This window comes from Bos taurus, chromosome 11, assembly GCF_002263795.3.
Source record: "Bos taurus isolate L1 Dominette 01449 registration number 42190680 breed Hereford chromosome 11, ARS-UCD2.0, whole genome shotgun sequence".
NCBI classification, from domain to species: Eukaryota; Metazoa; Chordata; class Mammalia; order Artiodactyla; family Bovidae; genus Bos; species Bos taurus.
Genome location: NC_037338.1, coordinates 100656286 through 100669849, shown reverse-complemented (window position 1 = coordinate 100669849; position 13564 = coordinate 100656286). Strand labels below are relative to the sequence as shown.

At 56.4% G+C, this 13564-nt stretch overlaps 1 protein-coding gene across 2 annotated transcripts in view; it reads right to left on the bottom strand.

The window, feature by feature from the left end:
• HMCN2 (hemicentin 2) overlaps positions 1 to 13564 on the bottom strand; it is a 177860-nt gene that overhangs the window by 88732 nt on the left and 75564 nt on the right. For both annotated transcript variants that reach the window (XM_010810510.4, XM_010810511.4), the window contains exons 23-25: positions 7014 to 7141; positions 4162 to 4416; positions 3393 to 3479 (exon numbers count right to left, since the gene is read on the bottom strand). In XM_010810510.4, the coding sequence (XP_010808812.1) occupies positions 3393 to 3479; positions 4162 to 4416; positions 7014 to 7141 (470 nt within the window). The remainder of the gene's footprint in view (positions 1 to 3392; positions 3480 to 4161; positions 4417 to 7013; positions 7142 to 13564) is intronic.

The window sequence follows — 13564 nt, the reverse complement described above, 5'->3', positions numbered from 1 at the left end:
GGGTGACATCAAGAGGCGGCAGGTCCATGTTCCCCTGGTGATCCAGTGGTTAAGAATCCACCTGCCAATGCAGGAGACACGGGTTCGATCCCTGCTCCAGGAAGATCGCACATGCCGCAGAGCAACAAAGGCCCGTGCACCGCAGCTACTGAGCCCACGTGTCAAGAGCCCGTGCTCCGCAGCAAGAGAAGCCGCTGCAACGAGAAGCCCCTGTGCTGGGACTGGAGGGTAGCCCCTACTCGCTGCAACGAGAGAAAGCCGGCATAGCAACAAAGTCACAGTGCAGCCAAAAATGAATAATTAAAAAAAAAAGATGTGGCACATTCAAAGCATCCGGGGTGTTCAGGAGGCCCTGCCTGAACAGTACCGGCAAGTGCTGGGGACTCTGCCCGCTGGCCGTCTCAGAAACGGAGGGACCGCGGCCACCCACACTCTGTGATCTTTGGGCTACTTAATCCTCTGTGCCTGTTTTCTCATAGGCTCCTCTGCCGTTTCCTCTGTGCCTGCCTAGAATGCTCGTCCAGGTGACCCCCTGCCAGGGTCCCACTCCCCAGGGTGGGGACACGTGTGTGAACACACAACACACAAGTACACCCCACAAACACACACATGCCCCTCCCAGTGCCTCATCTTCTCCAAAAGACCCCAGCCCATCCTCCCCCTACCCAGAGACCAGGACCTCGGAGCTGCTGGCCTGGAGGGGCATTGCGTTTTGAACCCTGGAACTGTTTTTTTTTAATGCAAATGTCTAACCCCTAAACAAGCTCTAACCACTGAACTCCACCACTGCTCTGAATGAAGACTCCAGGGACTTGGGGCTGTTGCTGAAAATCACTCATTTCGTCTCCACTTTTAAGGGGGTCGAGAGAGGACCGGTGATGTCCCAAATCACCAGCAGGTTGGTGACCAGGCTCCTGGCCTCTGCAGCACCCCACAAGGAGGAGGCAGATGGTGCCCCTCACTGTAGGGGACCAGAGCTCCCAGGGGACACAGCCGGGTGCTCAGGGCTTTCTCCTTTCGACATCAGAGCCCCAGGTCGCATGGCTGATGAATGCTAGTGCCCAACAGACAGTCACCTGCTTGAAAGGGAGAAGGCCAAGGGCAGCTGGGCAGTCGGGGAGGGGGAGCAGGCAGTTTTAATGAAGGAGACTTGGATGATGCCGACCTGGCTGAAGTTAGGCCCAGAGGACACCCTGGCTGACCAGAGATGATGCTGGGGTCGTGGGTGGCCGTGAGGCATCAGAGAAAGAGGCGGTGGTTGGTGGTCCCACGTCCCAAGGCCCATTATTGTTGTTTAGTTGCTAAGTCGTATTTGACTCTTTGCAACCCCAAGGACTGTAGCCTGCCAGACACCTCTGTCCATGAGATTTTCCAGGCAAGAATACAGGAGTGGGTTACCATTTCCTTCTCCAGGGGATCTTTCCGACCCAGGGATTGAACCTGCATTTTCTGCATGCGTCTATATCGGGACTCCCTGTACAAGAGCAACCGAAAATTTTTTTAATTTATTTTTTTAGGCTCCAAAATCACTGCAGATGATGATTGCGGCCATGAAATTAAAAGACGCTTGCTCCTTGGAAGAAAAGTTATGAAAAACCTATACAGCATATTAAAAAGCAGAGACATTATTTTGCCAACAAAGGTCCGTCTAGTCAAAGCTATGGTTTTTCCAGTAGTCATGTATGGATGTGAGAGTTGGACTATAAAGGAAGCTGAGTGCCGAAGAATTGATGTTTTTGAACTGTGGAGTTGGAAAAGACTCTTGAGAGTCTCTTAGACTACAAGGAGATCCAACCAGTCCATCCTAAAGGAAACCAAGCCTGAATATTCATTGGAAGAACTGATGCTGAAGCTGAAACTCCAATTCTTTGGCCGCTTAATGAGAAGAACTGACTCATTTGAAAAGACCCTGATGCTGGGAAATATTAAAGGTGAGAGGAGAAGGGGCAACAGAAATTGAGATGGTTGGATGGCATCACCGACTCGATGGACATGAGTCTGAGTGAATTCTGGGAGTTGGTAATGGACAGGGAGGCCGGGCGTGCTGCAGTCCATGGGGTCGCAGAGAGTCAGACCCAATCGAGCAACTGAACTGAACTGAAGTGTGCGCGAGTGCCCTAAACATTCCTTGCTGTTACCAGATACTAACACAAGGTGGCGGCCTGCTCAAGAGCGAGACGATGGTCCGTTCAGGTGGTCGGTGCCCAGGGCTCCAGTGTTTAGTCGCTCAGTGGTGAATGTCTCTTTGCCACCCCATGGACTATAGCCCGCCAGGCTCCTCCATCCATGGGATTCTCCAAGCAAGAATACTGAAGTGGGTTGCCATGCCCTCCTCCAGGGGATCTTCCTGACCCAGGGATCGAACCTCTGTCTCTGGCCTCTCCAGCATAGCAGGCAGATTCTCTAGCAGCTGAGCTACCATGGAAGCCCATGGCTCCCACCTGTCTCCTACCTGCCCACCCCTCGTCCCTTTCCAAGGACTTCCCCAGGCCCTGAGCAACAAGGAAGTGCAGTGCCAGCTGGAATCCGTTTTCCCAGCTCCTGCCAGTCTTCCTGTAAGCTGTCACTTGCTCCCCGAACACCCAGACGCCTCCTCCCCAAGAGATCACTGTCCACCTACAGAGGAGACATTCAGGCCATCTTGGTCCAAAGCCAAAAGAAGCAACTCAGGCTGGCACCCACTGGGTGCCACTGGGAGGCTTCACGGATGGTAGAATCGCTCCACACATTCAACACGTTTCCCCAAGCCCCTACTGTGTGCCAGGCACGGTGCTGGGACCTAGTGCTCCTGCAGTCCATGGCAGCCCTCTGTGGAGGGGCGGGTGTGACCCCACTGGACAGCTGAGAAAGCTGAGGCTCAGAAAGGACACGTGACCTGCCCGGCACTGGGCAGTTGACCAGGGGTGGCGATCTTGACCCCGCACGGTGCTGTCGCCGGAAGAAGGCCCCCAAGGGACGGTCTGCCCAGAACCCTGTGGATCCATGCTCTGTGAGAAAGTCTGGGGCTGGGGGAGAGGCCGGAGCCACAAGCCCTGATCCCAGGACCCCAGGGCCTTCCTCAGCCCCAGTGTTACACCCCCTGGGCACAGAGGGACTCAGGGCTTAACAGGTACGGAGCTAGGGGTTAAAGCATATTAGGTCATCTTCCGGCTGTGTGACCTCAGGAAAGCTGCTTACCCTCTCTGAGCCTAAATTGCCCCTAATGAAAAAGAGCTAATGCTAATACCCATCCTATAGGGATGTGGATGGGATGAAGTGCCCGGCATGGCAGGCAGAAGTGGGGACCCCATAACCCTCCATACCCATGGGCACTGCCTACAGTGAGTGACCCAAGGCACTGGAATGTGGGTGGGTTTTCTCCACCGCCCGGCCCACCCAGGGCCCAGCCTCACCTCTGGCAGGGCACGGCAGGCTGGCATTCTCTCCTGCTACCCTCTCCAGTAGGCCGCTGGTCTCATCAGCCCCCCAGTGTGGTGGCTCTGGTGGGAAGTGATGTAGCCACACTCACACCCCCAAACCCAAAGCCTGGCACTCCCTCCCAGGAGCCCAGGGCCTTGGGGGGAGGGAGCATTCCCTTCAGAGCCTCAGCTGGAATAAGGGGTGCAACCCCTGCACCCCAGCCCTCAGCCTCAGGGCCGAGGCGTCAGCTCACCCCCCCACCCAGGGTGGTCCATGGAACAGCCTCTAGGGCCACACACGACCACCCCGGGCTCAGGGGCTGAGCTCGGGCATCCGACCCCTCCAGCAGCAGCTTTCTGCATAAGTTTCAGATTCATCAGAGCAAACAGGCTAGCCCCAGGGATCCAGAACTTTCTAGGCACCAGACACTTCACATGCATTCTCGCACTGACCCCTCACATATTATTAGACACATTTTATGGGGTCAGAGAAAGTAAATGACTGGCTGATGGTTGTCCAGCTGGAAAGTGGGAGAAGCTGGCCTCAGGCCCAGGCGTCTGCTCTTCAATCAGCAGCCCCAGGGCGCCTGCAGCCCACCCCGAGGAAGGAACCCCGCCCCCGCAACCCGGGGCTGGTGAGAGCTGCCTGATGCGGCCTCAGGTCTGGGGGGAAGAAGCAGTCCAACAGCTCAGAAGCCCAGACTGCTGCAGGGGCTGCAGAAGATGGGGGGCCGGGGAGCTCTGTGGGTCGGGGGCCACTCACCCAGCACCCTGAGATCCAGCTCCCAGGCGTCTACCCCAGCGCTGCTGGACGCCTCGCAGCGGTACGTCCCGGCGTGGGAGGTTTGGATGGCCGCAAAGTGGACGGAGCCCTCGGGCCCCTCGCCCCGCAGGGCCACCCCATCCTTGGACCAGGTCACCCGGGGCTCCGGGCTGCCCTCAGCCACACAGTTCAGGTCCACGGCTTCTCCCACTAGCACCTTCAGGACCCGCGGGCCCGGCTGCACCTGGGGGGGCACTGACAGGGCCATGGGGAGGGGGGTCAGGGCAGGGGCTCGGGGTGTGGGGGGACGCAGAGCGCAGACCCACAGAGCAGGTCCGGCCGGCTCAGGGCTTCACACATCCCTGGGTGTCAGCAGCCCGCAAGGGGGCAGGGCGTGATCTGAGGCCGATTGCGCCTCGGTTTTCAGGAAACGACACTGGGCCGCCTTGTGTGGACCCCTCCCCCTCCCAAGCGTGAGTGCCATCACCCTTTCTGCTGAACAACCGTGCTCTCAAGGAAGAATGCTCCTGCATGCTTGGCTTACTTCCCCACCCTACCCCGGGCTTGCCCCCAGCACCATGTGAAAATCACCAGCTCGGTGTGGGATGGGGACACCAGGGCCTGGGGGCAGCAGGCATGAGCGGGAGGCTTCAGATCCTAGCCCTGCCCCTCAAGGTCACAGGACCCTGCGTTGGCCGGGGCCTCAGTTTCTCCTCCTCACAAAGATGCCCCAGGTACAACAGGCCATGGCACCAGGGCGGCCAGCATGGAGCCTGGTCCACAGTGGCGCCTAAAACGTAGCGGCTTAGACCCACTCTCGGGGTTCCCAGGTCCCTCTTTTCCTTTCCCTGGGGTGGGGTGAGGGTGAGGGAGATGATGGGTTTCCTTTCTTCCACATTTTCTGTTTCAAGTCACTTTCCCATCCTCCATCCCAGTTGGCCCCTCCCACGGGTGGGTGATGCCATGCCCGTTTTGCAGATGAAGAAACTGAGACTCAGAAAGCTTATGTGACTTGACCAGAGTCATCCACTTCATATTGGCTAACCGGAGCTGGATCAGCCCCAAGCCTGGGTCTGGATGAGCAGGAATCCAAGTGGTTTCCACGCAGCCAGACTGGGTGAGCCTGGGAGAATTCTCAGAGACTTGGAAAAATGTCCTGGGCCCTCAGGGGAAGTTGAGGACACCCACTCCCTTCCCAGCTTCAGAGGAGAATCCCGAAGATAAGACCATCCATGGGATCTGGCCCCTGGGCAGAGATTGGCTCCCCTACCCCCAGCCCAGATCCTCGCTGTCCAGGAGCAGAAGCGTGGACAGGGTGCCTACCACCCCCTGAGAACACTCACAGTTTCCACTGTGTTGAGTACCTGAAGTCATCAGTACCCTTACTGTGGGATAGGCGTTATTGCCTCTACTTTATAGACAGGAATGGACTTCCCTGATGGCTCAGATGGTAAAGCGTCTGCCTACAATGCAGGAGACCCAGGTTCGATCCCTGGGTTGCCAAGATGCCCTGGAGAAGGAAATGGCAACCCACTCCAGTCTTCTTGCCTGGAAAATCCCATGGACGTGGGTGGTGGGCTACAGTCCATGGGGTCGCAAAGAGTTGGACACGACTGAGCGACTTCACTTTCTTATAGACAGGAATCCAAGGCTCAGAGAGGCCGAGCAGCTGGCCTGAGGTCACAGAGCCAGTTGGTGGCAGAGTCAGCATTCAAACCCGGCTCCGTTCGTCCTCCTGCCCTGCTTCCCTGTCTCTCTCCTGTGCTGTGCTGTGCTTAGTCGCTCAGTCATGTCTGACTCTGTGCAACCCCACAGACTGCAGCCCTCCAGGCTCCTCTGTCCCTGGGATTCTCCAGGCAAGAATACTGGTGTGGGTTGCCACACCCTCTTCCAGGGGATCTTCCCAAACCAGGGATCGAACCCAGGTCTCCCGCGCTGCAGGCGGGTTCTTTAACATCCGAACCACCTTCTCTCATACGCTCATGTAAACACACAGCAAAGCTTTGAGCCCCTTCCTCTCTGAACCTCAGTCTGTCCACCTGTAAAATGGGGAGTTAAGCTTAGAGCAGGGGTTGGCTCTTTCTGGAAAGGGCCAAAGAGTAAATATCTTAGGCTCTGCAGGCCAGATGGTCTCTGTCTCAGCTACTAACTTTGCCATTTCAGCGTGAAGGCAGCCACAGACGCTACGTAACCGAACGTGTTTGGAGGCGCTCCAATGAAGCTTGTATTAATGGACACTGAAGAACTGAGTTTCATATAATTTTCATATGTCACATTATTTGCCTTTTCTCCCCCAATCATTAGAAAACGCAGACATCATTCTTCACTTGTGGGCCGAATGAGAACGGCGTGTAGGCGAGGAGTAGCTAGGGCTGTGGTTGGTGGACCCGGGTCTCAGATGACTCACTGGGGCTCTTGGAGGGGACAGGCTCCCCGCCTCTTTGGTGGAGTGACTCCACTGGGTGGCTCCTGTGAATGGGACCTGTACCCCCCAGATGAATGCCCACTCCTGGGCCCCCAGCTGGGCTGGGACCCAGAATCCCCCTGTGGGTCGCCCTCCCAACCCCTAAGTCCCTGCCGCCTTGGGGTCCCACCCTCGGTTCTCAAGGGGGAGCTCTGAACAGCCTGTCCAAGCTCAACCAAGGGGTTCAGGAGAGGGGAGAAATAGGGGTGGGGAGAAGGAGGGACAAGACTTGAAAAAGACAGGAAATAAGGTAGATGGAGCGCACACTGGAGGGCCATGAAAAGGTGAGAGAGCCTGGCATGGGGATGGGGAGGGACACCAAAAGGCCCGAGAAAGATGGGGGCAGGGGGCCACGTGGTGAGACGGAGGGGGCCAGCCAGGGCCCTACCTTGCACCCTGAGGATGTAGTACTGAGTAGCGGACCCGGCAGGGTTACTGGCCGTGCATTCGTAGAGGCCGCTGTCACTGACCTGGGCCTGAGCCAGATGCAGGGAGCCGGGCGGGAGGAGGTGGTGCCTGAGGAAATGAGGGACACTGGTGAGACCCCAACCAACCCCACATCTGCTGGAAAGGTCTCATGACCCAACCAGTTGCCTCCTCCAGGAAGCCAGCCAGGACTGAGGCAGTATCCACCACCCACCCTTCACCGTTCCCCTGCCCTGCTTCCAGCTCCCCAAACCACCAGGCCAAGGCCAGGTCCACTCCAACTGGTGTAAGAGACAAAGAGCATTAGGCTAGGAGTCCGCTGGCTGGGTTTGACTTTGAACTCCAATTTTGAGCTGGGTAAAGCAAGTCCCTTCATCTCTTGGAGCCTCTGTTTCCTCATCTGTAAAATGGGTACATTAAGGAATGCTGTGACTGGGGCTGGTGAACAGGTTCCATGTGGGCTGAGTCCAAGGCCTGGCACCTGGTCACCAGGCACACCCCCTCTTCTAATGCACACACCTTATCCCTCAACCCTGCCCTGAGAGGCGAGGAAGAGGCCTCACTTGGAGGACCCCTGGATTCCAGGGAGAAGCTGCAGGCCAGAGGCCCTCTGCGTCTAAGGGTCAGGCTCACCCAGACTCCGAAGCCTGTGCTGTTTGGTGTCCAGGTATCCGGCGCTGGGCTCTCAGGAGGAAGCTGTGAGGCTCCCCCATCACTGCCCTCCCCACTCCAGCCCACCTGCTGAAGTCACCTGGCCCCCATCCCACAGAGATCTGGAACCCTCAGCCAGGCTCCTGCAGCTGGACCGGACCCCAGGGGACCCCCACAGACATGATATCACTGGCCCATATGTGCTGGCTCCGTGTAGCCCCTGCCCCCACAGAACTGGGAGGGCAGCTGCAGCCCCTGGCCCCGGCTGGCCCTGAGCGCAAGCAGCCAGCATAGGGGTGGGGCCCCTCAAGGGCCAGTCCCTCCCCCGCGTGTGCTCATCAGGGTCCAGCTGGGCTCCAATCCCGGTCCCCACTCCCCTCTCAGCTAAGTCTCAGATTCCTCCTATGCAAAACAGGGATGACAGTAGTCTCCCATTTACTAAGCAGCTGCAAGCAAAGTACTGGGCATACACTTATCCACCAGGTCGATATTGTTGGCAATTCACTCTCTGTGCAGTCTGGGGCCAGTAGCTTTGCCCTGCAGGTCCTCTGTCTCCCCATCTGTAAAGTGGGGTTGTAATCCCCCTGCCTAGGAACCCCCTCCTCTAGTTTGTCCTGAGCGTCCAGCGGGCACTTGGGGCAAGTTCCCTGAGGACAGCTGTGAGTGATACACCAGCTGGTGGTCTCTGGAGCCCGGGCACCGGGCTGGGGCCAACTGGCTCCGACCGTGTTCTGCTATGTGCCTGCTGTGTGATGTTTGCTAAGTCACTCAACCTTTCTGTGCTTTGGTTGTCTCCCTTGCAGGGCAGGGGGAGATAAGACAGAAGTGGTGCTTCTTCCTCATACAGTTGTCCAGAGAACCGAAGACCTGATTCACACCCCGGAGCCTAGAACAGTGTGAATGTGCGCTTAGACGCCCGGTCCTAGCCCACTCTGGGCGACCCCACGGACGGCAGGCCGCCTGGTTCCTTTGTTCTTGGAATTCCCCAGCAGGAAATCTGGAGTGGTAGTCATTCCCTTCTCCAGGGGATCTTCCAGACCCAAGAACAGAGACACACTCAATGAAGGTCAGCTGTTACCATGGTGACGACAGTGACATTACAATATGCAACATAATTTTGCGTTGTTTAAAACTCATATAAATGGCAAAGTGTATATGTGTGTGGGTCCAATTCATTCGTTTTTCGCCGTTGCATAGTAGTCCTTTGTGTGAGTTTACCGCGCTTCATTAATTAGTTCTCCTTTTGGTGTACATTTAAACATCTAGATTTTTTCCTTTCCTCCAGCCCTGCTTTCCTTCCTTTGTTCTTTCTTTCACCACCAGAGCTCTCTGCACACTGACGTGTGTCCCCCAGGCATAGGAGCCGGCCTCCTGGCCATACCTAGGCTCACACACCGTCAGCTCTCACAGAGGCCATCACCTCCTGCTGCAGGGCAGGGCTTCTTATCAGAATTTTCCAGCCACATGCAAAACAAACACATTCCCAGGCCCCAGCCAGATTTAGGGGGGTGGAGGCTGGAATCAGGGTTGTACCAAGACCCTCTGGGGTCCACCCCTTGGGAGCAATGCCCCGGGACACATGGAAGTGCCCCTGTCCCCCAAAAGTGACCTGGAGGAGCAGGCAGGAGCCAGGCTTTGACAGCAAGTGCCATCGCCCCCAACCATGCCCTTTGGGTGGAGGACTCCCTCTCCCCGAGTCTCAGTGTCCTCACCTGGGGTCACAGGATACTGTGCGTACGAAGTGACATGATGCACACAAAGTCCATGGTCCCTGGGACATAGTAAGTGCTCCATACACAACCCCGCTGTTAGTAAAAAACCCACCCCCAGTGTGTCCATGTGCTCGCTCCCAGCCCCCAATCAGTAGGTCCCTCAGTCTTCCAAAGTGGAAGAAAAAGGAGCAAAAACACCACACAGATGTCTGTTTGTCCCAGTGACAAGTAAACATCTCCCCTGCACGGCTCCACTCCCCTGGCTTGGCTTTTCTCATCCACCGTGGTTGTGTTTTGTTTTTTTTTTTTTTTTAGGTTAAATAATGTCAACATCCAACAACACGAGCCAAATCAGCGTGAGGCTGAAACACACACACTTAATCACACTTGGGGCGGTGACATGGCTCCCTCGGGGACTTTATTGTGAACCTCGACTAGCCAAGCAGGAGCCCCTGCGTCAGTGCAAAGATGTCCAGGCTGAGCACCAGAGTTCTGGGTCCAAGGTCCTATTCTGCTCTAGACATGCTGTGCAACCTCAGACAGGGCAAGCAACGTCTCTGAGCCCCAACTTCTTCATATTTGAAAAGGCAGCTCTGGACTCCTTTTATCTCAGAGGTTGCCTTCTAGTCCTTCTTAGAACTTTAGAGACTAAAGGACCTCTTGCTCCTTCCCTCATCAAACCCTTAAAAGGATAGGAAGTGGGAGCTTCTGGGGAAAAAAAAAAAACAATAATGAAAAAAATTTCCAAAAGTGGAAACAATTCTCAACAATAAAAGAGGCCTCTCGTCTTTCTCACGATGAGCCCCAGATCATTTCCTAGAAAGGGACGCTGCTGCTGCTGCTGCTAAGTCGCTTCAGTCGTGTCCGACTCTGCGCGACCCCATAGACGGCAGCCCACCAGGCTCCCCCGTCCCTGGGATTCTCCAGGCAAGAACACTGGAGTGGGTTGCCATTTCCTTCTCCAATGCATGAAAGTGAAAAGTGAAAGTGAAGTCGCTCAGTCGTGTCCGACTCTTAGCGGCCACATGGACTGCAGCCTACCAGGCTCCTGCTCACTATATCACAGAGGAGGGGATGGAGAGAAGGGAGACTCCATCTTATAGATGATCAAGCTGAGACCTCTAGAGACCCCTCCGTCGCAGCTTTCACCACACTGGCCTGTGGCCACCCGTCGCCCGTGGGCCCTTAAGAGGACACATTTCCGTCCACCTTAGCTGCCTTTGTACCCCCAGACCCTAGCCCAGACCTGGCACAGAGCAGACCCCACTCAGACCAGACTCAGGACAAAGGTGTGGGGCCTGGGATGCATCAGAGAGGACCTGGAGGTCTGGGGGTTCCAGGGCAGCCCTTCTGAACCACCCACACCCCATGCCCCTTGCACGCTCTCTCCACGTTCCCAAGGCTCCCTGAGGTTTGGGGGCTACAACCTCCGGGCACAGGGATGGGCACGGGCAGGGGCAAGGTGGGAGGAAGCGGGGAGAGGGCTGCCGTGTGCTGAGTGCATGTGGTGTAATTAGCAGCAGACTCCCATCGCAGCGAGAGCAGCCAGATGGCTCCAAGCAGCGCCCAGATGAAAACACGGAGAGGTTCGAGGGGAATTTCCTGTTTATGACATGCACTGGGCTCAAGCCTTCGCTGCTGGCTGTGAGGTTCACACAGCCACGCAGATGGTGGGGGATGGTGGTGGGGAGATCCACCTACCCTGCCGGGTCCCCCTGGCCCTGAGAGCTCCAAGGGGAACATACCTGCTCGGAGAGACCAGAGGGCACTGGGTAGATAGTGCCAATCCCAGGCCACACCTTTGCTGCAACCCAGCTAGGGGTCCCCTCTCCATGCAGCTGCCTCTGCTGCCCATGGCATTTATCACACCTGCAGCCACCTGTCACTCTCTGATGGCTGTGTGGGGGGAGGGGCCAGGTGTGCCCAGGTTCCTGCCATGTCCCTGGCCCTTAGCACAGGCACTGGCCCATAACAGGTGCTCGATAAATATTTGATGGCAAATCCCAACTGTCCCTGTCCCCCCACCCACCCCTCCCCCGCCACACACACACACCTTCCCACCTTCGCTCTCAGTGTTCCCCACGCCCCATCCTGTCTCAGCACTGCTCTCCTGCCCCCCAGGTCCCCTTAAAGGCAGCACAGCCTCCAGCTCCTCTGGGAAGCCTTCCCTGATGAGACCAGGCAGGTTAGTTACACTTCCCCTGCTCTGAATGCTATGGAACCAAGTTCTGCCAATTGTTCATTCATTCACTGATTCACTCATCTGACAAAGAGCCACTGGGTTCAAGACGGGCCAGCTGCCGCTGGGGCGGAGTGAATGCCCCCGTCCTCAGGTTGCTGGGAGTCTGGGTGGTTTGCCCAGTCCCTCTTGCTGGGTCCCATGCTTGTCCTGCTGCCCTCGTTTCTAAGCGGTCCGTCCAACCTCCTCTGCGATCAGAGCCTTCTGGGAGGAGGTTGTCAAATGAATGAACAGCACCTGCCACAGAACCGAGCTGGCCAGAGGCTGATCCTCACGCATAGCGCACAGCAGAGCTGGGCAGTGCTCAATAGATCCCCACTGCATGTCACTACATGCTGGCCACGCATCTGCTGAGCCAGGGCAGGGTCTGAGACTGGGGGCAAGGACTGCCCCCCTCCCCCTCAGCACCACTCAGCCTGAAGAGCACCTTCACCCATCCACAGGGGCCACTCTGACCTTCAGGCATATCATAGACCCTTGTAAGGAAGTTCCAAACGGAAACCCCAAGCTGGAGCAATTCAGGAAGAGGGGCCTGACACCAACCGAAGGGCCAAGCGAAATATGTGAGCATGGGGGTAAATGCACGTCCCCCGAGCCCGTGAAACATAAACCCTGAGATGGCTTATAGGTGACGGCTGTCAATACTCAGACGCTTCCTGTGACCGCTGTGGAGCTAAGAACTTCCATGTACACTTGAAACTCCCCAAATCCAAACCTGCAAGGCAGGCAGATCACCCCAAGGCAGGGTTGATCCTGTCATCTCCCCTTTCACAGAGGAGAAAACTGAGACCCAGATGGATGAAGTCATGCTGTGCACGGCCACCCAGACACCAGGCTAGAAATCAGCATGAGTTATGAAGATCCAGCAAGGTAAAGACCCCCATGGGGAGGCCCTGGGCAGTCCCTGCCATGCCATTGGCTTGCAAAGGGGAGCAGCTTTTCTCTTGGATCATCAGAACCCAGTTGCAGCCCCCTCCCCTCCTCTGAGCCGGGACGGGGAGTGAGTGTCCCACCGCCCTGCAGCATCCCTGGACGCTCCATTCTTTCACTGTTCCCTCCCCTCCCCCCTCAACACGGCTGGCTTGGCCTTGTGTGGATCCTGGCCGGCTGCCCCCGGGAGCCAGAGCCGGAGCCAGGAGCACTTGCAGCTGTCCCAGCTACGTATCAGAACCACAAACAAACATTGTTGCCTAGCAACACCGCTTCGCCCCAGCATCCCCAGGCTGAGTCAAGGGATCGGAGCCACTAGGCGCTCTCTGGCCACTATTGCCTGTTCAGCTCTTTCATTTCTCAGATGGGAACACTGAGGCTCAGAGAGAAGGAAGGGTCTTGTTCAAGTTCACTCAGGGAGCTGGGGGCACGGCTGGGAGGGTACTCAAAAGTCTTTTGCCACCTGACGTCACACACAGCTTGGACCCGTCTTCTCCGTCCTAGGCAGTCCTGGGCACAAAGATGCTCAATAAATCCTGTAGACTTCAATTTTGACTTCACAACTCCAATGGTTTTTCCCCCAAATAGCAGTCCCACAGGGTAAGAGGCACCCGGTGACCATTCCCAGCCTTGGACTCAACCCTTGGTTTTTGGGGCTCTACCCCAAGGAAACGATCCAGGAGATAAAGAGAAGCATTTGTGCAAAGACGTTCCAACAGCCCCATTTATTATCACCAAAAACTGGCAACAGCGCATCTGCCTCAAACAGTGGAAGAGCTTAGCAACCGTGGGAGCTGAATGCCCGGAATGTTATTTTGCCCTTTAAATGAAAAGCAATGATATGGGTCAGGATGAATCTAGGAAATGGGTAAATGTGGGAAAATGCGGAAAAATCAGTGAGAGCAGGATAGAAGATGCACTCAGTTTAACTCTCTAAAAGCATCTATAAGAATATGTTAGAAGGGGTCGTGGACACAGGCG